Source organism: Chiroxiphia lanceolata, chromosome 1 (assembly GCF_009829145.1).
Source record: "Chiroxiphia lanceolata isolate bChiLan1 chromosome 1, bChiLan1.pri, whole genome shotgun sequence".
NCBI classification, from domain to species: domain Eukaryota; kingdom Metazoa; phylum Chordata; class Aves; order Passeriformes; family Pipridae; genus Chiroxiphia; species Chiroxiphia lanceolata.
This window is the reverse complement of record NC_045637.1, coordinates 128,195,625-128,219,951: the sequence shown is the minus strand read 5'-3', so window position 1 is coordinate 128,219,951 and position 24,327 is coordinate 128,195,625. Positions and strand designations below refer to the sequence as shown.

At 37.0% G+C, this 24,327-nt stretch overlaps 1 protein-coding gene and 1 long non-coding RNA gene across 12 annotated transcripts in view; one reads left to right on the top strand and one right to left on the bottom strand.

Moving 5' to 3' along the window:
• The first annotated feature begins 660 nt into the window (after positions 1-660).
• LOC116785888 lies at positions 661-22,571 on the top strand. 2 transcript variants are annotated; one of them, XR_004356763.1, is made up of 4 exons: positions 661-839; positions 11,420-11,534; positions 14,313-14,413; positions 22,485-22,571. It is a non-coding gene; the product is annotated as an uncharacterized LOC116785888 (long non-coding RNA). The 2 variants fall into 2 exon arrangements; XR_004356762.1 differs by lacking the exon at positions 22,485-22,571 and adding an exon at positions 15,420-15,569.
• Positions 15,539-24,327, bottom strand: part of THSD7A (thrombospondin type 1 domain containing 7A) — a 281,746-nt gene continuing 272,957 nt past the window's right edge. For 9 of the 10 annotated variants that reach the window (XM_032686025.1, XM_032685996.1, XM_032685947.1 and 6 more), the window contains 2 exons: positions 21,045-21,132; positions 15,539-19,667 (listed from right to left, as the gene is read on the bottom strand). In XM_032686025.1, the coding sequence (XP_032541916.1) occupies positions 19,583-19,667; positions 21,045-21,132 (173 nt within the window). In that variant the 3' untranslated portion in view covers positions 15,539-19,582. The remainder of the gene's footprint in view (positions 19,668-21,044; positions 21,133-24,327) is intronic. The other variant, XM_032686043.1, reaches the window with a different exon arrangement.

The following is a 24,327-nucleotide window of genomic DNA, read 5'->3' as shown; positions in this document are numbered from 1 at the left end:
ACTGAAGCTTTTCCTCAAAGTTGTTGAGTGTTTGCTAAACTTTTATCACATTGTCACAATGCAGCTGCAGATGCTGGCACTGAGAGAGGGAACTGCACACACAGTTGCATGAGTAACAGCTCAAAGGAGGTCATTAGTCCCCTCTGCTCGGCCTCGAATTTATATCTATGTCTGATATCGGAAAGGAGATCTACTTGCTGTGGATTTACATGTCCATGTTTCTAGGGGTGCTGAATCAGCAAAAAGGAGCACAAAGGGCCATGGCAGTGGCAACAGTGACAGCTAGAGCAAGGAAAAACATTGGCAGAGCAGAGATTTGCCAGCTGTACTGTAGTGGATAGTGCAATGCTGTATTCAAAGAGATGCAGATGAGAGCAGGAATAGGAAAAGGAAATGTTGATCTCTGATAGGACCCTCCCAGTGCAGTAATCCGTGTCCCTAAATCTCCACATTGCCTTGATTTTATTTCTGCATCTGCTACAAAGACAGCGTCGTGGGAGAATTCACAGGCCGCGCACCTCCAAAACGTAACCGCACCCGGATTTTGGGCAGGAATTCCGACCCTCCTCCCGCGCTGCGCGCTGGGACCCGGCGAGCGGAGGGCGGTGCCCGGGGCAGAGCGGCGCGGCCGCAGCGCCGCCTGGTGGCCACGGGCCGAGCTGCGCCGGGACCCCCGGCCCGGGACCGCCCGCCCCGTGGGGAGGCAGCGACCGCCAGCGCTGCCGGTGCTTTGCTGTGAGGCACCGACACACACGGCAAGAAACTGACAGTATTTTAAAACTTACAGGATTTGCCGAGTGTCGCGTTCTGTTTGATTTTGGCAACTGTCTCACGGTGAAGTAACTCCCTGATACCGCTTCCTCTCCGAAGTTACCATTGTAGGATTGTCATCTTACCGTGGCAGAGGGATTTCCTGTGTCAGTAAGGGGAGAGTTCCCTGGAGTTCCAGACAAAGGCACTATCCTGCTCTTGACAGACCCACAGCTTGCCATTGATGCTGAAGTGCAGAGTTGTAAGAACTCTGGTATTGTGGTTAGCTGGGGAATATAGGTCAGACTAGAGGTGTCCTATGCCAGGGAAACAATTAATATGTCGTTTTATCCCATGCAAAATATTTATCACCTAGAGCTGATGATCGATATAGCGATTGGATTTTTCAGATACAGCCAAGGTGTTTTCATAACAAAAGACTCAATTTTTTCAGGTAATGAAGTCCTCCAATAACCAAATATGAAATATTAACATTACTCCTGTGTTTATTTCCATTTAAATTTTTTACCTTTTTTCATTCTCAAAACATGCGAGCTCACACTGGCAGGAGTGTCATGAGCTTTGCCTCTGCATTTTATTACCTACTGCCAAATACTCTTCTCTCCTCCTTTTTAAGTCCAGTGCATATTTCAGCATCAGTGCTGCTAGGCGTAACCAGCTTGTCAAAGTTTATTTTAGAAGCTATTTACTGTAATTTGTGAGGGAGATTGGCGACTCTTTGGTTGCTCCACAGCTGCTTTGCAGTCAGTCAAAAGTAGAGAAGTAATTTAATTCCAGTGTCCTCTCCAGAGAAAATCTTTGAAAGGACAGTAATGAAGTAGGAACATGATGGACACAGAAAAAAGCAGAGCACAGGACAGATGCCTCAGTTGTGTAGTTCCCATCCAAAAAGTGTGCCTTGCTCATTATTCATGTGTTCAGTGCAGGAACTCTCATACCCATCTGTTACTGAGGAATGAGCTGGAAATAGCTGTTGTGCTGTTGCAGGAGCAGTGTCATGAAGAAAGAGTAACAAAACCTCTGGTAATAGTGTTAATAATTGTAGACTCCAAATGTAAAGATAGGGCAGGACTTGGTTTTATAGGCAAGGTATCAAAGTTATTTTCCTGTATGTGTTTCTCTGTTGCAGGCCCACCATTAACATTTCTAGGTTTAACCTCTGGTAAAGGGCAGGTTTAACATGCCTAGACTGAGAAAATTCACCTTCCCAGGACTGACCATCTCACATCTCACCACATGTTCCAAGGGAGGTATCTCCTTTTTCTTCACTTTAACTTGGTACATGTGTCCACCTTAGTTGCCATGAGGTTTCACTCTGAGTTGTTCTGTGTTTAGCGCTGAGAATAAAAAGAGATTTCACTTTTCTTAGTAGTGATTGCATTTTAATTTCTGAGAGAGATATTATTTTGTAAGAAAAGAGAAAGATGACTGTAAACACAAGCAGAGCTATTTACTGATAATATCAAACTTAGACATTAATAATGATCTTTCTCTCACTTCAACAAATAACTAGCTGCTCATTCAAAAGGTGAAGCTACTTTTTTCAGCCCCCTCAAAAATGCAAGGCAGAGTACTGGACACCTGACTATCTCCTGGTGACTCCTTCATGTTGTACATTTTCTGTTTTTCTGCAAGAGAGAAAATGTGGCTGTTACAGTTAAGTCTTTAAATGGGGAAGTCTTTGAAAATGTCTTGTCATCCACATATGCAAGTTCAGGCCTTACATACTCAAAAATCTTCTGATGTCTTGGGCTCAGAAATGTGTCTTGGCTCAGTGGTACCTTGCTCAAATATCTGATATCTCGTGTGCAGTTTCTTGTATATCCATTTATCATTTATTAATGGTATCATTAGTATGGTTTCCAGGGCTATTACCCTAGCAATGGATGTTGGGCATACACAGACTAAAACAGCCTACTTATGTATAAAGGTTTTTGATACAACACTTTGTTCTTCCTCCCTGGTCTTGTACCAAGACATTGTAACACACTAGTAGTTCAAGTGTCTTAGCACACTTACACACACACACATATATATATACACATGTAGTTATATATATGCAAACAGATTGGTTTTAAACTATCAGTAAATTTTCCAGAAGTCCAAAGTTTGTAATAATTAGCACTTAGAAAATTTTGTGAAGATTTTCATCTACATCATTCATGTTTTGACATGCAAAGACTAATGTTTATACAAAAAGTCTGCTAAAGGTTCATTGCTTTCATTTGCACCTCTGTTTGATTAATCTTTTTTCCTGGTCCATCACTTTTTTTTTTTCCCATCAGTTAGGGGTTTTTGCTGTTAATCTAACATCTTTGAAGTCTCTCTTTGATTCCAGGAAATGAAAATTGGATGGTAATGTTTGAAAAGGTGCTATTCCTGTTAAATAATGAAGTCATTCTGGCTCAGTTTGTTCACTGATAGGTTTCCATTTGGCTAACTGGTCTGATGACATGTAAAAGTGTTTAGAAGACATCACAAAAGTGACAAAAAAACATGTCCCCAATTTGTTTTAGTGTTCTGGTAAACTTTTCTGAAGTTTTTTCCTTTCTTCTTTTTAGAGCTGTAAACACCAGAAGGAGACTTTATTAAATTGCTTTTGCTTCAGACTACAGACTACTTTCCATTAAAGTAATGGAAAAGGGAAAAATGTTTGAAACTGTTGCATCTTTTTTCTTTTTCTAAGGCAAGAACATTGAGAGTCCACACAATGGCATTTTAATAACTGGTCTTATTACCTTCACAGCAGTAGAAAAAATGGGGGCACCTGGGTTTACCAAACCGGTTAAAAGGAAACGAAACAATTCCATACAATATTATCCTTGACAAAGCACATAGGAGTATAAATATGTTATTTTCAAAATGTCAAGCAGTTCTATAGAACATATATATGAAGTCTAAGAAGATATTCACAGACTCTCTCTATTTTGCAGAATCTCAAGTGCTACAGCAACCCCTGATAGCACAGCTGCATTTCCCTGAGTAATTAAGTCAATAACAGCATCCTTTGGAGCCCTTGTGGTTCATATCTGTGCTAATGATGACCCATAACTAGTCTGTCTTCTTCAGAACTGAGAACAAGCACCATGGCACATCTTGCATCAGTAGAGCTGCATTTCTCCTTTGCCTGTCCTTTAACCATCACCAAAACACACCTTTGTGCCCAGAGAGGCTGTGTACATACTGCCTTGTGATGACTGTGCTGTGCCTCCACGTACACATTGCCTGGTAGATTCCTGACTGCCACAGGGTGAGCCATCCTTGATATTCAGCCCAAGGCCACTTCACTTAAGAGGCAGTGTGTGAATGTGTGTTGTACACAGCTAGGGTAACTTCTGTGTGAAAGCGAAAAGGAGAACAAACATATTCTCAGTGTATATTACTGTATGTATATTCCAAGGAGGTCATGTTTCACTTCTTTTTAAAATTTTAAATCTTTTAAGAGTTATAATCAATGGTGTTTTGAATTCAGGCATATCAGTTCCTCTATGATCTTGATTTTTTTTTCTATTTCTCCGCTGGTAGTTGAAATAAATACTTCTTTTATTGAGTTCTAAATTAAACAGTTGTCAAGATACGATGATATTCTCTATGGATTCTGCATTGTAATCACAACTGATGAATCTGAAATTCTGTGGTATTGCCTTTGATAAGAGGTGGTTGTGGTTTTCCACACCAGCTTGCCCATGAGTACTCTCATCTTTTCCTGTTTTTTATTGTTTCTTGAACAATTGTTGATGTTGGACAAGAAAAACATGCAAACTTGAGACCCCTCTGTACCTGGCTGTCTGTTCTTGCTGCTGCTGCATGATCTCATAATGCTGTTGCAGCTCTCTGTTCTTCATATTACAGTACTCACTGGAACTGCAGTTACTAATTCAAGAAGTAAGATCAAAGCAGATACTGTGAACAAGTTGATTTTGTTTTGCTTCATTTCACATATTACCTATCAATTGATCTGAATCATTTAAGGTCCTCCCAGTCTGGCACTGCTTTGGTAATTTCTGTTGTTTTATCAGGTAACCAAACATGTCTTTTTGAAACTTTTATTTATGAAACAGAAGAAATCTACAATAATTAGGGAGTTTGATGCTAGAAAATTTTGTAAAGTTTATATGTTTATCTGAGTGTCTTGTCTGCTAGTTTGGTGAGTCAGGCTGAACAGTGAGTTCTTTTTATCCTCAATTCAGTGAAGCTGGCATCCTTTCCATCCTTTGAATCATTATAGTACATGCCTCCAGAATAGCTATATTGCTATTCTGGCCCTCTGCTGTGCAAATAAGCAAAGCAGCTTTCCCCTATTTTTTTACCCTTTTCCAATCAATATGCTTGCTTATAAATTGTTACACTGTTGTGGCTGTGGTTTACTTTTCATAGGTTTATGCTTCATATCACTGTATACATATACAGAACTTGGTGCTCAAGTGTTGTGTCTTGGCCCTGTTCTCACTAGACCACAGGAAAATTATGGAGAATCTAAACAGAGTGGATTTTACCTAAAGGTACTTTGCCTGGGAGTCCAATGCATGAGAATCTTGTGTGTTAAAGAGGGTTTTGGGAAGCCATGGAGGCCCTGGTTATAGATGATACAGGGGTGAAACCAAATCTGGTAATTGAACTATTCATCTTGCAACACTGTTGTGATTTTCTGTGCAGAAGAAACTGAAACATGATTCTGAGTGTTTGTTTGCTACCGTAAGATCATGAAATAGATATTTGTTTTGCCAGAGAATTCATCCAGGTGTAGCTGCATCACCAAAGTCTATAGAAAATTTGCATCACCCTCATAGATGAAGATAAGGGCCTACAACTGAAAAATTAACATGTTGGTTGAATTTGTTAGCATACTTATTTGTTAGTACCAGCTTCCACATCCCAGAAGTCTCACATATGTTTGCTATAAAACCAGTGTACAGTGTGTGAAATAGTCTGCTCTAATTACAATCTAGACAATGCCAGGAAAGTGAAGCTAATTCAAGTCATCTCTATTAAGTCATCCAAAACATGGCATTACATGCCATGAAATCAAATTACTTGGATGCAGACTGGTGACAAGGGAAATATTATGTGGCGAGATCATGCCTTTTTTTTTCCCCTTCTTTCAGCCAACAAATTAGAAGCTCATTTGAAAAGTCAGCTTAATTTGATATACTGATGTGGTGATGACAACTTGGATGGCATTTAGCTCTCAGGAAGCAAACCTTTTAAAAGAAAAGCCCAAAATCTTCAGCGATGGCATGTAGTATTTTCATAGTCTTATAGATTTTGGTCCCTAAGAATCTGAAGGTGGTAAGTTAATACGTGTGGGCTGTGCTTTCACTGTATTTTAGGTCCATTTTACAAGCAGTGAAAAAATGTGCTTCTATTAGACAAGAATACAAAAAAAGTTGACATCTTTGGTCAATTGTAAATCTGGCAATTGTTTATATGCAGGATATACCAAATGCAGGTAAGCTGAAAGAAAAAAGTCTTTACTGAGACACTTGTTGGCTTTTAAAATACTGAAAAGTTGTTGATAAATTTATTTTATTTTTTACTTTTTACTTGAATATTTTTTCCCCTCAGACATTACTAGCTGTAGTTAAGAGGGGCTTACTTCACTTGTCTGTGAACTAATTAATAAGTTTTATATGATAATTTTTAATATTGGGATCCCAGCCTGGCCTACTAGGTGTGAGAAATAATGATATTGTCCATGTTCATGCCTGCAGGTATTAGAACCTATAAAACAAAACATCTTCCCATTATTTGTTACTCTCATCAAGATTTCTATGAATCCTAACTGAGTCAGGTAATGGGTTAGGATTCATAGAAATCTTGATGAAAGTAAAAGTGTATATGTTTTACAATACTATCAGTTATATAATCATGTGATATTTTTTTCTCACTGAGTCCAATTTTCATTCACTTCAGATAGTCAACTCTTACAGTTAATTTCTCTGCACCTTCTTCTCAAGTTTCATCCCTATCTTCCTCCCAAATTCATCTTTCTTCGTCTTTATAAATCCCTTAATCTTCTTAGTGTGCCATACCAGGAGTATGTATCTTGTGGGAGTTCAGTTTCCAGTATATGAAGATGTTTCTATGGGACAAGGGGGAAATTATGGAGTTTAAAAGATTCGTAGATTTTCCTGATTTGAATGGTTTTAAAGAAAGGCTAGGTTTGACTTTACAGTCACCTCCTCCTTTCAGTTCCCCTGTTTTGAGTTCTCCCCCAAACTGGAGAAAAAGTAAGGTTCTAACTAAAGGATTGTCAGGTATTTTTTTAATAAGAAAGTCATCATAGGGTACCCAATTTTAACTGAAGCTTTAATGTGGGCAGATGGCAGGATTACAAAGCCTGGAAAGAACGGCTTTAGAAACGGGTCCATTACAGCGGCAGCCTTCCCGGGACTGAGAGAAGTAGAAAAACAACAACTACTTGCGTTTTTTATTGTACAGCTTCTCCCTGAGTTGTGTAATTTCCCCGACCCACGCGGCCCCATTCGGAACCGTGCTGTCTCCCCTTCCTGATCGCGGACTTCGCCTCTGCATAAGCAGGATAGGCTGTCTCACCTGCCTCTCCCCAGTCCCTGGTTCTGTTACTGGAACACGGTCCTCCTGTATCCTCCATTGGTCAGTAGAGCCCTCAAGCCACTCCCTTTTCCCTGGACCTTGACCCAATCACATTCCTTCTTCTTGCCCTCCCCTCGAGCCCATATAAACAGCGGGAGTTTCGAAATAAAGGCCTTTTCACCTTGGAACTCAGAGAGGAAACTTGGTCGCCCTCTCCCTGCCAAAAAGGGGACTGCACGACTGAGTTCTTCTCCAGGAAACCTCTAGCAGAGAGTCCACAATCAAGATCTGTTACTTTAAAACAATATTTAATTGCATAAAGATCAATGAAGGTATAAGTAATTGAAACAAGTTGTGATAATGGCAAATATTGCAGAATTGTCACCCTAGACCACCTGGCCTATCCACAGCACAGCACTCCCTAATGAAAGGGACCTGGGTGCTCTCCCTGACCATCAGGATTGTTTGGATCAGCAAATGTTCCACTATTGTAGGCAGTTTACTTTTAATGTTTTCCCAGTTGAGACTACTTTCCTGGAGAGAGTATGCTTTAGTCTTAGGAATCATAAATATTGGAGCTGAAGTTTGCGCAGGCCTTCTTCAAGGCCATATATCCAGACCATATATCAAAGTCTTTTTTTGTCTACATGCACTTGAGTTACATGTTGTTCTTGTGTTATTCTCAAGGTACACTGACTGTCTGAATGTGCTGGAATTTTATGCTGTTCTTACCTCACCTCGTTATGACATTCACATTCTTTCAAGTCCTCCTTTAAAAAGAATTTTATTCACCTGTCTTCAGCTCAAGACTCTTTCCACCAAGCTATGGGTGGGCAGGCATGTTTCAGGCATTTACGTGTGCATGTGACCCTTGATGCTCGAGGAGGAATCACACTCTGGGTAAAATAACTGACAGGCTCTCCTGCCTCTTGTCTTTTATGAATTTAGGGCAATGGTACCTGCTGTAGACCATACCCCAGATCTGCTTCTTACTTGACTACTCTGGAGCCATTAGAAGGGTGTTAGATGCTAAGAGATGTCATAAGTTCAAAAGAAAATTGGTCCCAAAGTAAAAGCCACCTAAGTCTGCTATATACATTGGCTGGCGGACAACTACTGGCCTAGAGAGTCCTGAAACAAACAACGCTTGGCTTGATATTATAAATGCAAGAAAAAGCCCTATGCTACAAAAACTTTTAATTTTTTATTATTCTTTAAAGATTACTTTCAAATTTTCCACTCATTATTATCTTTTGCTAATAAGTTGTTTTGCGAGATGTATAACTGCTAAATAATTCTTTACTTATTCTGTCCCTGTCTTCACCAATCCTTTGCTGAGCTGTAGTTAAAGGCACTATTATTCTATTTACTATCACAAACGTTATTTTGAAATAATTCTACTCTGCTCTTGAGGGAGAAGAGCCTCATAGCACATTTTTTCATGTCTTTGATCATATCAGATTTTGATGTGGCTCATTGCTTTATGACATATTTTCCCTTGCTCTTCTTTGTCCCTCACTGCTATCTTGCAGTTTTTTGCAGTCAATCCTAGCTACTCTTTCGTTCACTTCAGGCAGTTTTTTGTTCTAGTTGTTCATAATTTTAATATTTTCAGTAACTAGCCCATAGGCTTCTTTACCATGTCTGCTCAGTCAGTATTTTTTTTTAGCATTAGCAAGTTCTGTGTCCATATTGAACAGCTTTCTAGCTCATTGGTATATTAGGTGGACAACATGAGTTTAGATGGTTACACTTGTGACACAAAATCACAATTCAGACAAAAGCCTTGCTTATAGTAATAAATACTTATGCATTTCCTTCAAAAATTGTCATTGTTGATTTTTTTTCTGTCATCATTTCTTTTTGCACATAGTGCAGTTTTAGTAAATTTAGGATTTTGATTCAGGTCTAAAATAAAAGATCGTGCTAAACTAGCTTGAATTTCTCCATTAAAAATAGCAAGATGTGTCCTTAAGGTAAAGACAATATTTTCTTACTTTTTTAAACATCTCTCTAATTATTTGAAGGCAGACTGTGTTTAGCTTTTTAAAATTCGATGTACCAAGAGAAGATGAGTGTATCTATATTCATATAACTCAAAAATTCTATCTATCCTTTTTTCTCATCCATCTGCCCCAGAATTCTCTCTGCTACTGCAGAGTTGTTACACTTAAAATCTTGCTTATGGGCATAAGGAGTAAGCACACCTTTTATGTATGTAGAGCTAAAAAATTATTAATATTACTAAAAGCACTCTGACCATTATTAGTCCAGATCTCATTGTTTAAAAAAGACAAATAATGCAGTTAAAATGTTTGTATAAATACCTGCTAGTGCCTACTCCTTCCTCCCAGTGTTAGGCTGATGTCTCCACTGCTCCTCTGGGTGCTGAGCTTGGGGTTTCACATTGGTGGCACTGGTGAAGTGACAGTGAATTGTCAACCTCTGGAGTCTTTCAGTGTGAGGAATGCGATATTTGTGGTGATCCTTACTCTAGGATCAATTTGGGTAATTTCTATGTGTCTGCCAACACCCTTTTGCACCTTTGCTCTGTCTTCATTGTTCTGTAGTTTCATATTGCACCCAATTTACTATACATGGTGGTTTTTATGTATATTAGATACTATTTCTTTGTTATCTCTAAAACCAGTCCTGTCCAGCTCCAGGTCTACAATCATCATGTTAATCATAAGCACGACTCTGCAAAGAATAACTGCTTGTTACTGCTACCTATGTAAAACTATGATTCTACTACACAAAGAAAAACAAAACAAATTAAATGTAGACACCTGGTGCCCTTCCTGCTATTCCAACTTGATTTCCTGTGGTGATGCTCTTACCAACTAGTTCAGTTGGGTTAAAAGCCTTCCAGAAGATGACAGAATGAAGCATGGACATAGATATATTGTATCTGAGAGTCAAATATGTACAATACTGACACAAACAAAAATGGGGAAAGATTCTCCTCCGCACACCCTCCCCTAAAAAAATAAAAATAAAAATTAAAAAAAAAAAAAAACAAAAAAAAAAAAAGGAAAAGGCTGTGGAAATATGAAGACATACACAGACAATGGATTGTGCAAGTCCTCTGCAGAGAAACTGAGAGTACAATGAATTTCCTTGTCCTTAGGGAGTTGTATGCTAAATGGAAGATCTGGAAGGTTTTTCGAAAAGCAATTGGCACACAGTGATCTGGAGAATTCTTTAAAATAATATTTTTTCCCTCTTTAAAAGAAATTTAATGTTTTTTACTTTTATTTAATTGTCCTGTGATTCTACTGTAAGAAACCCAACAATCCTCCTAATCCTGTTGCATTTATGATTTCTTCTTGTATACATAGTTCAGTACAATTATGTAGAGGTAGCTCAGGATGTTTTGCATGCTAATTGACAACTGCTGAAGTAGAACTTAAAAGTTTTAAACAATTCAAATCAAGTAATAATAAATGTTATTATCACATATATTATTTTCTTATAATCTCCATAGTGTAATTATAGGTATATAAAGCCTTAAATAATAGCAGAAAGCTTTATGGCTTATTGTTAAACATAAAGACAATTTTTAATATGTCATGGTAAAGCATTTTGATGAGACCCATGAAGTATTCTGGAGAAATATACTGTATTGCCATTTCATTGATCTAAGGTGGCAGATGGAAGTCTTGTCATCTGCAGTACCACCTCATTTCAAAGAGAATATATTAACAGATATGGAGTATGGCAATTTTTAATGTAAATAATGCTTTCCCTTTCTGAAAGAGCCCATTTACAGTTTTGAGGCCATTAGACTTCTGTCCTGGCTTCTTCAGCACTGCAATTCTGCAATAGGATTTGAGAGTCAGTTTGAGACTGACAATTAACTTCTTGCTTGTGTTGCAAAGCTTCCTTTTATATTCCTGTAAAACCGAACAAATGACTGCCACTAATGTTATGCTCATCAACTAGTAAGTGGAGGCCATTTAAGGCAGAAATGTAGGATTTAGCTCCAGCTGCTGTTCTAATGTTGCAGAAAGCTTTTGCTGCAGTTCATTAAATTCAACTTCAGGCAGTCACAAAACTGCCAGCTAATTATTTTTTTCTTTCCTCGGCTAAGTGAAACCTGGTGTCACCAATTTCCACTCACAAAATGGAGCTACAGATTCCTGCATTCTGAAGACTGAAGAAACAAAGCAGTGAGGAAGCAACCAACATAATTCTTATAAAAAGAGGTAAGACTGAACCAGTGAAACTTTATTTCCTACCCATTTGTCAGACTACCTTGGTAGTTAGACTCTGTGTGGGACATTGTTTCTTTGCTAGTAGGTCACCTGGCCTTTATTAATAACTGTTTATGTTTTGGGGACTAATAATCAGATTGGAGATGCAGGTTATGTGGGTTCAGCTCTCTGGTTGAAAAGGAGCAGACCTGCAGCTGACAGGTAATTTTCTGCAGTACTGAGTACATGGGATGTTTTAGTCTCTATTATGTTGGTACAAATCAAATTAAATAATGAGAATTTCTTTCATTTGTGCAATATCGAAACTAAAAGTGAGATCCACAGTTGAAAGATACCTGCATGGAGATGCCCCTTCTGACCTTAAGTACAGAATATCTACCTGAACACAGCTCTGTGTTAACACACGTATGATGCTGCACACCTCTGATAAACTGTTTTAACATATCTCAAGATCATCTGTACTACCCCTGATTTTAAGTTGTTGGTATAGCTTAAAGTAACTAAAACCAGAACATTCATGTGTGTTTAGAATAAGTAACTAAAGCCAGACATCCATGTGTGTTTAGAATAACACTCAGAAACAGAAAACCTGAATAACCTCCTGCCATGGAGCTGCTCATGGGAATAGGGGTTTTGGTTGACTCCCGTGGTGATTTACTCTTTAGGGACTTCACAAACAGAGAACATTTCCAAGCTAGTCCACCAAGCTTTCATCCCAGAATTCTTGGAAAAATAATAGATAGTGAGAATTTGAGCTTCTGTTAATCATTGTTTATTGTCATATCACAGTCAGGATTTCAAAGAGGGACTTCTCCTTTCTGCTGTAATTGCACACACAGAACAGAGACCTCTTACTATGCTTTTACAATTAAAATTAACAAATATACAAAATGAGCATAACAACGGAACAGTATAGAAAAGTGTGAAGTAACAGCAATAAAATGGTATAGTTAATATATGTAGAATCAAGTATCTTCAAGGTTTCTAAATACATAGCTGCAGCTTTGGTTGCAAGAAGAGAGGAAAAATTATTTCAGCCTCAAAATTCCCATTTTAAATATGCATATTTTTGCTTTTGACAGCATGTCTTCAATTACTTGTAAGCTGTCAACTGGTAATTATTGTTGTCTAACTGTATCTTAAGAGTGAGAAGACACATCAAAAGAAAATTAAAGCTATGATAGCAATCAGTGCAAATCAGAAAAGTTCCACATAAGGATGAAATCTAACATTTGTGTCAAGCACCAAGACACAATGGGGACACAGGAAGAAAGACATTAAGGGAGTTGGGTTTAGAGTATGAAAGCAAAACACAATATGTCACCATTGTCTTTCTATGGCAGTTTTCATATTTTTTATATGATGCAGGTTGTTTAAATAAGTTTGAGTTTAGTCTGAGAGAGGTTTTTGTAGGACTTCATTATGCAGCACATTAAAAATAACCTGTCAGTACTGGACAGCCAACAAACTGAACATCCATTCACAGAATTGTTAACTAAATTCTGGTCATGGGCTCAAGTAATATTTCCATATATTCATCTCAATGAGCAGCAGTGGGTAGAATTAAAAGGATGAGAATTATGTCACAGTTTGATATGTATAGGTAAGAAAGAGAGTTTGTTTTTATAATTGTTAAGGAAAGGAAACAATTAGACTTGCTTTCAAATCAATACTGTAATTGTGAGGAAATTTTTTTTTTGTAAGCTAAACAAAACTGACACTGAAAGGTATTTTTCAAAATAAACAAAGCCTCATTAATTTTTTAATTTCAGTTTCAGAAACATAAGGTCACAAGCATAAGGACTAGGTTCTGAATACAACCCACAAAAAATTAAAACATATATGGGAGCCACTAAACCCTCATCTATAAATGGACAAGTACCAAATTTTACTTTCTATAGAAAGACAGGTGTCCTGGGTTCAGTGGTTCCCCCCAACCCCGGGGTCTCAAAACCATCTCAATGGGATTTGCTAATACATAAATGCATAGTGATAATTTAATAGATTCAACCTTGAACTCTTTGAAATGTGATTTCTTTGAATATGGAAAACAACAACAGGTATGATCATGGATTATGATCCTGTGGCCAAGTTTTACCTTCACCATAGTGACAAATCAAAGGAATTTCTCCCTTACCCAAAGGGGGGCCAAACCAGTCATGGGCCTCCCAGCAGAGCCTTATGAGAGTTGGGAGAACTTATGACCTCCTTCAAGGTCTCTCCAGTGCAGCCCTGTGTGCAGCTGCCTCCCTCACTGCCAGAGTCTGCAGCTGAGCCATGCTCAGTGTGTTGTCCACCCACCACCTTTTCAGCAGGGCTGTTACCTGACCAAAGTACGACAAGTAGGATTAGGTATTGAACAGCACCAGCTTGTCAAGGCTGGTCAGAATATCAATACCAGAAGTGGCTTATGCATCAGGCTGGAAGGGTCAGCTTCCAGCACCACCACCTGTGTGTACACAGAGGTTGGCGTTAAAAACCTGACAGAGTTCAAGAAGCATTTGGACAATGTTCTTAGACACATGGTGTGACTCTTGGGGTTGTCCTGTGCAGGGCTAAGTTGGACTCAATGATCCTTGTGGGTCCCTTCCAACTCAGCATATTCTGTGATTCAATGAACCTGCCACCCTGACGCCGACGTATTCTCATCAGGTTCAGCCCTGTCCCAGAGCAAAGATGCCACTGGCAAACAGAAAGAGCAATAGCATCTGCCCAGTGTCACTGAAGGGGTGCCTCACAGTAAAGCCTTCCAACTTTTCCATTAAGCAGGACTTAGAAAATGCCCATTTACAAAAGGATGTAGAGATGCTTCACCAGTATGTCCGCACAGGACCAACCTCTCCACAGTCAGGGACAGTGCCTGAATGAAGGTAAGAAAAATTAAACACCTGCACCCTCTGCTGAAAAATAAATGAACAGGTAAGCAAAGACTAAGATACACACACACACACACACACACACACACATTCATGATCCCCACTCCCCTCCGAAGAAGTGTTAATCTGCCTGGTCATTAGCTGGTTTTCAAAAGACAGTAAGCTTTACTGTGTCTAAGAAAACAATAAGAAGATTCAGAGATCACCTGTTCTGTAGTCAAACTGTGCAGAGAGATACAAAGCAGAACCTGAATGGCTGCTTAAGCTCACTGCTGTTTCAGCAGGAGAATTTTTTAGACCTAATACTGTCAGTCTTCACACTACTAGAAGGTTAAAATATTTACAAGGCTTATTTACCTCTCAATTGATTTACCTCTCAATTTATGTCCTTTCATTATACTTGTACTGGAAAAATCATATTCTCCTGTAATTTTTTTTTTTAATAAAGACTACCTTTCCCAAACTGTAAGCCATTACTCTTGAAGTCTCACAACCAATTGTCAAAATCCTATGTTTTCTTTACTGAATGTGAAGACAATATAATCTTCAATAGTATATCATAGCTAAATCTATTCTGCAGAGCTTAAATGAGAATTTTAATTTTCTTCTCTCAAATACGTTTTTAACTGTTCTTAAAATTCTGCCTATATTGAATTAAACAGCTTTAAGTGATCTAAGAAATTCCTCTATTAAGTTGCCGGTAGGACTCAAGAAAAATACTTCTCTGATTTTACTGTGAATTCCTGCAGGAGAAAACATGTGTAGGAGATGAAAATTCTGAAATGCCTCTAAAATCAGTTGTGTGCTCTCAAAATTGTGTTAGCCTGGAAGAGTTACTGGGGAGGTAATAACTACTGAAATAGGACAAATCCCCTGTGACTTGGTGTGTAAATACACGGCAGAACTGGACATGAAAAAAATTGAATTTTGGAGAGCACAGAGATAGAATATGAGCAGTTACAGAAAAAAGTGCAAAGTGAATCTTTTTCATTTTGCATAGGGACAGTGACAGACTCAGTTTCACTGAAGTGATGTATTTTAGTGAGATCTTGATCCACCTCTTATTCTCCGCAAAAGGGTTGGATTTTCTGATATAAAAATGCCAATTAAGGAAGAAAATTTAAAATATCAATTATTTATTGCATTTATTGGATATTTATCAATTAACTAAACATCTTTTGTAAATTTCTAAGTCAACTAGAACTGTAGCAACAGACCTGACAGTTACTATAGCATCAGCAATTATTTTTCTTTTTAAAGACTTGTTTTTAATAAGAATATGTTTGCTAACTCCTTAAAAAAAACCCCAAACAAAACAAAACCAAAAAGAGACTATTTAAAATGTGGTCATATTTTAGGGATCTGGCTTTTATTGTTACTCTATCCCGCTATATACTACATCTATTAAAAAAGACATTAAATGATTTTGTGTTTATATTTATTGTCAGCAATACATCAGTTATGTAAAAATAACCCAGATGAAAATGTAAGACTTGTTACATTTTCACATCATCTGTATTAACTGAATAAAGCTTAGTGACAATATACACAAATTTGCAGTAGTAGTTGTACGTAAACATTTTGTGCATTAAAAAAGAAATGTACATAATTTAAAAAATAAAAATGCATTACACAATTTACAAATTAACATTAACAAAAAAAAAAAGGTAAACATTCCTCAGACAGCTGCCTCCTTGTTCTACAAAATAAATATTCAAGTAAATTAAATTAGGCAAAATAAACTCTTAACTTTGGGTGAGTACAATTTACATAAAGGTAAAAAGACAGATTTCCATTTAATTCAAGGTATATTTTACAGTGATTTACACATAGAATTTTAAAGTTGATCTCTTCAGATTGTAATATTGGAAAAAAACTTTATTACATTTTGACAGGAAGAAGGGGGTTTCAAAATTGATACTTTATACCAAATATAAACAAGCTTGTGCAGTTGCATCAAAGCTTCAAAAAGGAACTGCTCCAGGACTCAAAGCAGACACAGTGATCTAGAAACTACAGTTTTAAAAAGGAAAATACAAACCACCACATCAACAGGGAAATGTCTACTTTGCTATTTTCTGAATGGTTTATTTGATCACTGGAAACATTACTTTCACAAACTAATAATCTACAGTAGTGGCTGCTTTAGGCACTGGATTTGTAGAAGCACTCTGATTTTTAAAGCAAATTGCTTTTCATTCTATACTGATAATTCACCTATTATTTATTTCTGTTTCAATGCTAGAGGGCTTAATCACTTTAACAACTTTTAGCTTTACATAAAATTTCTGCCCTCCTTACAGCCTAATACTTTTTTCTTGATAATGAGGGAAGCCATTCTGGCTTCAAATCTCCATGCACTTTGTTCATAGAAAAAATAATAATAAAAATGCACTCTAGATTTTAAATGCAGCACTAGTATGATGCAGATGTGCACCAGATATTCACTGATCAGATATAAAATGTAACGCATACTAAAATACTTGCATGGATTGCAAAGGCCAAACATACTGAAAAAACCCTCCTATCTCTTTCTTTGTTTGTCCATTTTATATGGTTCAAAAAAGGAGATGCCATACCTTTAATTTCAAGTTATTAAATGCTTAGATTTAGGACGTAAAACTCTTCAGGGCAAGAACTAGGCAACAGCTCCTGCTAAGACCAGCCTGTATAATAAATAAAGATGACTCATTGTCAATGAAAGAAACCCTGTTCCCTCAATGCCCTATTGGTCCAAAACAATTTGATGACACAGAATCAGACTTTTAAAAGTACAGAAAACATTATTAAACTTTATTTCTCCACATGTAGTTATTGTTCTTTAAAACTTCATAACTTTTCCATGTATGTCTGACAACAGAGGAATCAACCAGGTTTTTCTTGTTTTCTACTCCAGAACGCCAAGGTAATTGAAATCATCAAGGTTTCTATTTTTCCTATGGATCTTTACAAAGTGATGTAAGAGTGAAGCCCTCAGTCCTGAAATACATATATGAGTGAACCACTGCTGTGGCAGGGGGCCATGGAACTTCATCCTCTGTGCCTGGATCAAGGTATAAAATGAGAAATTAAACCTGTAACAAAGATTGTTACTATTGTTCCTCTGCTCATCCTTCCCATTTGGGGAATACTTACATAGTGGGAGGGAGGTAATTTTCTTGATTCAGTAATGCCACACTGGTAATATGTTAGCTAAGTTAAAGTAGGACCATAATCTCTCTTGAACATCCACAAAATGCTCGTTGGTTCCAGAAATTATTCTACATGAAAAAAAAAGTGTGTATTTTTAAGGACAGATGTTACCTATTGACGTCCATGAGAATCTTGCCATTGATTTTGGTTGATCTGGGCCAAAGTTTGCAAAGCTACAGTTTTATTCAGTGTGCAAAACCCGGTGCTTCTTGAGTAAATAGCATGATAAGTAGGCAGAAGTGGTTTAGGTTATAAAAAAGACCTGAGAACCTAATATTGAACTTTATATAACAATTATTTTTGAGAGGTTGCCTGATAGAGTTTTCTATTGCTTACTAGTGGCACAGTCACTTGTATGTTCAGGCTACACATAGAAGCCATTTGAGGAGAATAACCCTTCTCAGGTCATGGATCACATCCGTAACAGGCATGTAGATACAAGTCAATGACCTTCATGTTGGAAGCGGTAACTCTGAAAAGCCATAAGCATGGAAGAAGTTAACAGTGAGTTTTCATACTGCCAGATTTTTTTAAAAATTCATAAGTATTAAAATGGCAGAACTATTGATCTTATTGTTTACTTGCCAGTACACTCAAGAATTTAACTAATTAAAGAGTCTATCCAATTATCCTAATTAGAAAAGATGAAAGGGCTCTGAGTATTTCACTGTCAGCAACAGTGAAAAAGCTTTCACTAGCAAAAGGAAGGAAAAGCAAAACCATTTTATTTCAGTTGAACAATCAGAACAGATTTTTAGACAAGAAGTATGTCACTCAGGATTACAGGGCAACCACTTTTCTTTTTCTTTTCTTCTTTTTCTAGCAAAGTTAACAAATATAAAAAATCTAGTCATAAACAGCCTTCAAAGTACAATTAGAAACCAGCAGGACAATCTATACCAGTATAGGTAGATGGGGCAAGAAACTAGACACTTGTATTACTGCCATGATGTAGACTACAAATGGCTGCTGTGATGAGGAACGGTGTGTACAGTACACGTCGTTAGCCAATTCCATCCAGTCACAGTCCAAACCGAACACTACTCTCTTCAGGATTCAAGACCTGTCTACTTGACACTCCTTGCACAAGATACATCATTATCCTTCCTGAAAAGAGGCAGTTTCTATGGCAATACTAGTTAAGTGCATATCATGCTGCACTAATATAGTGCAAAAATTTGCCTTACATGTAGCAAAAAAGATGCAGGCAACAGTTTGAGTTAGAGAAAGTAGAAACGTATTGTAACATTTACAACAGGTGTTCTTTTTCCAGACAGCAACCACTAGAAAATATTAAATCTGAGAATGCCTCCTTTCTGGATGTACACATGAGGCCTTTATACTTTGGAGTGGTAACAGGACAGAATTTTGCAAGTGAGTCATTGCCCTCTGAAATGCAGGTTAACACAAGTTATCATTGACTGGCAAACTCTTGAGCTTGCTCAATGGGTTGATCCCAGTTAAAAGTTAATATTGTACTAAGCACTAAAATGCTCTTTAACAAGTATATAATCAGATAGAGTAATACATATGGTTCAACTGAGTATATATGTTATGCTTGAATATAAAGAGTCATAGACAGCTTGGTACAAACTCTTCATGCGTACTGATTATACTTGGTTAATGATGCAGGGGCTTCCAACTTTCAATACTATGTCAGCTACAGTATTCTGGAGACAGAAGTGGTGCTTATAGTTTCTGAGATTGAGGAAACACCAGAGATCTCCAACTGCAGTGTCTATTAACGTGATTCTGCAGATTTCTCAGTGTTGATGGTCTAAAGTAAAGTAATAATACCTTGAATATCCATAGGCATTATGAAATCCATCCTTCTTTATCTATGGTGCAATTACAAAAAAAGAAAGAGTCAAAACACTTAATCCACTCCATAGAAAATCCCTGTGGCTTTGGACACCTTCTTATTTCAATCCAATAATTTGGACTCCATTTGTCACCATGAGAAGTTATATTTTACATGTCTGCATCTCCATCATAAGCCAAGGTTAAAGGTTTCAGTCGGTTGTTCTGCCTTCTCTGGGGCTTCTTTGGCTTTTTGCTGAAACAATAAGATAATTTATAAATAGAACAAGCAACTAATAACATACAAAGACGGACTTCAGTCATAAACAAAAGATGAGCATGCTGATAATGCATTCGGTTGTTCACTTATAAAAGCTATAAGTCTAAAAGCTTCACTTGGATGTCTAATTATCTCTTTATCAAACCAAAGCAATATCTCATTGAAACTCAGTTGTACAGAAAGAAGCTGTTATGGTACTGATGTGACTTGATAAAATCCTTGGCAGGTACTTCTGCAACATCAGTCAGTTTTCAGAAGAACTCGGAGCCTGCCATGCAACATTTGGTCATATATCAAAGCTGCAATCAGGTTCTTTTAAATTACGCTATTCAAATCTTAAACCTCTCTCAACAGATCAAGGTTTCCACAGGAAAGTTCCATCTTTTGATTAGTTTTATCTCATTATACTTGCTGGAATGACTAGAGTTGATTCTAGGTGTTATAATCAAACTGATCATAAAGAGCAGGAGTATGGCTGTTAGCCATAACATTCCTTGTCTAGCCTTGAATTAGATTATAATTCAGCAGTATTTTCAACCCATTTGATATAGTTTTAAAAAATTACCAGGCCAAAGGAAAATGAATGTTTATGCATGCTTTAGTACTTGTCTTCTTTTAGAGTGTAATATAAGCATTTCTTTATATCAGGCCTGTGCATGCTCAGTCTTGTCCAAAATCTTATCTCAGCTATGTCACTTTAGGCTGCCCAAATGTGAAACTTTTATATCAAGCCAGTTGTTACAGTGGCTTGCAGTGGCCACAGATTACTACTAAAAAGCAAACAAATCCAGAAGCACCCTAAATGCCCAAATGCCTACTAATGCAGTACAACCTGATGTATATGACCACACTTCCCTCACCTTTTACCTGCACAATCATTTGGATCAGAAATTCCAAAAAAGACCTAGAAAACTTCAGGGAGCAAAGGTGACTTGTTAAAAAAAATATCATTTCATGTATGAAAAAGACAAGAAAATTTTCAGACTTTTTTTGGTTGTGTATCTCTATGTCCTGTCAAATATAAAATCTGACTTGCCAGATTACTAGATTTCCTTCTTGCTATTCTCTTTCCATTTTGAGATACAGACAAAATAAAATTATTATGGACACTGTAACAGAGATAAACTGAGAAAAAGTAAAATGTACACTAAGCTACCCCTTATTTGTAAGTTCTTCTAACCTCAGGAGAGCATGTGATTATGCATCAACTAGAGTAAAACCAGAATTTACTAACCTGAGTCTGAACAAAAGGACATGGAAAATTAAACACTGCAGTTCCTACAGCAGCAGATGTAAACACTTGCATTACAGTCTGTGTGGGACTGTTTGTTTATAAATAATTAAAGAACTCACCAGGCTAGATAGATCATAGAAACAATAAAGATGAGTAAAACAAATGCACCGGCAGCTACACCATAAACCCAGGTCTTCAGCCTCCCATCTAAAAGGAATGAATGTTAGTCAGTAGTGTTTGAGTTAGTGTTGTTGAATTATTAGTTCTGATATAGCATAGAAATACTTTAATAATTCAAAATTAATGTATTCACTAAAGATTACAGATTAATAAGAGTAAATGCTGTTAAATAAGTGAGCAATGACTTCTCTCTGCACTTGTGCTCTGATTTTCAACCTGTCTGGATAATTCAAATGTAGTTGAGATGTGGGACAGAGGCAGCAGGTGAGATATCCAGAAACTCAGCCCCAGGGCCCACTGGTAGTGAGCAATCCCTCAGTATCGTTGCAGGGCAGTCCATCAGCCCAGGGCTCATATATGCTGTTAGCATCACTTTCCATTCTAGCTCCAGTAAATCAATCTGCCTGTTATTTTTACACCTGTTTCTATTTACTTTTATGTTTTTAAATAATCCTAGCATCTCATCCATACCTTAACTGTACATACACAGCTTTCACTACAGCATAAAGTAATATTTTTTTAATATCTTTTCCCACCAAATGCAAGTTTTGTTATCATAAAACTACTTCTCACAGAACAAAAATATACTAAAAAAGACAATCCATGCTCATAGATAGAACAACTGTCTGTTGTTAATGAGGACTGTATTTATGTGCAGCCTGTGCAGTTTGTATTTTGGACATGACGTTCTTGCAGGCTGAGGTACACATACCACTCTCCTTCTTGCCTCGATCCTAGAAGCACCCAATTCTACCAGGAAAAATGATGTGACCTTGTCTGTGGGGTTTTGCTCTGACCCCAAATGAGCATGTCAGAACTAAAAGTACGGGCATGCTCTTTGACTCATTACTTTTATCTGACTCATTTTTCAAATTTCTACATGACTTTTTGAAAACATTGTTTTCCAGGATGTTAGCTAGCCTTGTTACATTTCCTTGACAATAAAAAAAATTAATTATAAATCTGAATTATTTCATTTACAAATGGCAAAAGTTTTATTTCATGGAAGTTGTGTATATTTTCAGTGTAAGCAAACACAGATAAAATTTTTCAGACCAAACCCTTACTGCTTCCTGATATCTCTCTAGAACAAAGAGACATCATCAATGCAGTTTATATTTCTGCAATGTAATAACAAAAATTAGTCAGACGGAGTTTGCTCCATCACACAGCAGCGCTTTCTACTGCTCTGTAGTTAAGCTTTCTGGTCTCTAGCAATGCAAAATCTTGCAGTCATGTGGACAAGTTGTTCAAGACTAATCAATATCAAAACATTTTACCTTTGCTACGTTAATTAACCTAAAAAACATTATAACTGATGTAACTGAAATTAACTGATAAATTAAACAGTAGATTTGACCTGACATCATCATGGCTAGGCTTCGCGAATGAAGATCTGGGGATATTTGACCTGACATACTCTATGATATAATATCAATGAGAGGAATTCAGACTTCAGTACTGCTAAATAGGTTAGTTTGTTCTCTCCTTGCCTTATTTCCATCGGTAAATTTAAGGGTTTTCAGATTGTTTTGGGTTGACTTGTTTTAAAATAGTAACATCTTGAAAAAAAGACTGGAAATATCTTGTGTATGGATTTATTTAGTTTTGTCAAAGTAAGGAACTCTGTTAATGAGGTCATTCCTATTATGCAACTACTGGCATCTAACTCAGGCTTTCTGAATTCCCTCTGGACAGATTATTTCTAAGTATACAAGGGAATTGGCATCTCAAACTCATCTGTTTGTGGTAATACATCAGCACAGATAACTGAAGAGGATAGTTTTAATACCCTCCTTTCTGAAACTGCAATAAAATTTGTTGAAGACAGTGAAAGAACTATTTTAAATTTAGATTTAGAATCTGTAAGGAAAGGAATAATCATGCCAGAGTAAATGAAAACCTTTCCAAAAGGTATCCAATCCTGAAATTAAAATGATCCAGCGTAAATCTCATCTGAAGTGCAAAACGTTCACTTTCACATTTGCTCATACCTTCACTGCATAAAGGATTAGTTCTATTGAATATGATTGGGATTATCTGAACTGAGCTTTGTCTCCTTCCTAACTTGAATTACAGAAAAATTGGTGAGTTTTCATGAAATCTCTCAACTGGACTTTGCTCCAAAACCATGCCTGAGCTCACATGAGCATCCAAATTCCTAAACAGTTTAAGGCAACTGTCTGATATTTGCTTATTGTTGCCAATCTGGCTTCTACAGCCCACCCTCTGGCCTTTTCAGGTGCAGTCAGCTAGAATGAGTAAATGATAACATATTTGTTAAGATGCTGTTTTTTAAAGGAGGACCAGAAAAGTTTAATTTTCTTTTTCTTTTTTTATTGTTGATTAAAGTACTTGGACTAAAGACCATTTTATTGCAGGTATCAAATATGTATCATAGTACAAATAACAGTAAATGCTAGCAGGACTAATGGGATCTAACGTAAGTATTTCTAACTTCTAACCAGAATGTTATTTAATCTGCTTATTACAAGTATTGTGATAATTCTCAATTTGCAACATTTTATAGATTATGCATGTAAAGATAGTGCTTTCAATTCTGAGATTAAAAACACTCAAAAACCTTTAGAAAGAAATGAACATTTTAAGACATAAGTGTGTTAGATTATTTAGCTCTATGTGATTTAAAAAGCACTTAAGATGATAACCAATTTCTCTCTTCCATTTAAATAACATTTTGGACAAGCAACATATATCTTTATGTGAAAGTATATTGTTAATTAAAGTTTTATTTATCTCAATACTTAATAGCACTAAGAAATATTTACTGATATGTGATTACATGATGGACTATACAAAGTATTTTTTATGAAATAACTGACATTTCATGCCACTCTTGCACATAAGTCCTTGCTCAGTTCTTATGAGCATGGTCCGTTATAAAAGTAAATACTGCCTACAGAGACTTCAAGCATGTCTGTGTTAAATGTCAATAATATGGTTAGATTTTGACTAAAATGAATTAGCTTAAATATGGATACGGCAGAAAAACATTACCGTATCTATATGGATTATTTTCCTACAATTTATCCTATAGCTGCAGATTTCAAGCAGCCTTTACCCTTTGCAGTCACCAGATCTACCTTTTCATTCCTCTGTCAACAGCATTGTTTGTTAAGACACCTTAATTTAACATTCCGGCTTGCACCTTTGCAGCCAACTTGCCTCTGAAGTCACATTTCAAACAGCTTTTGTGAATTT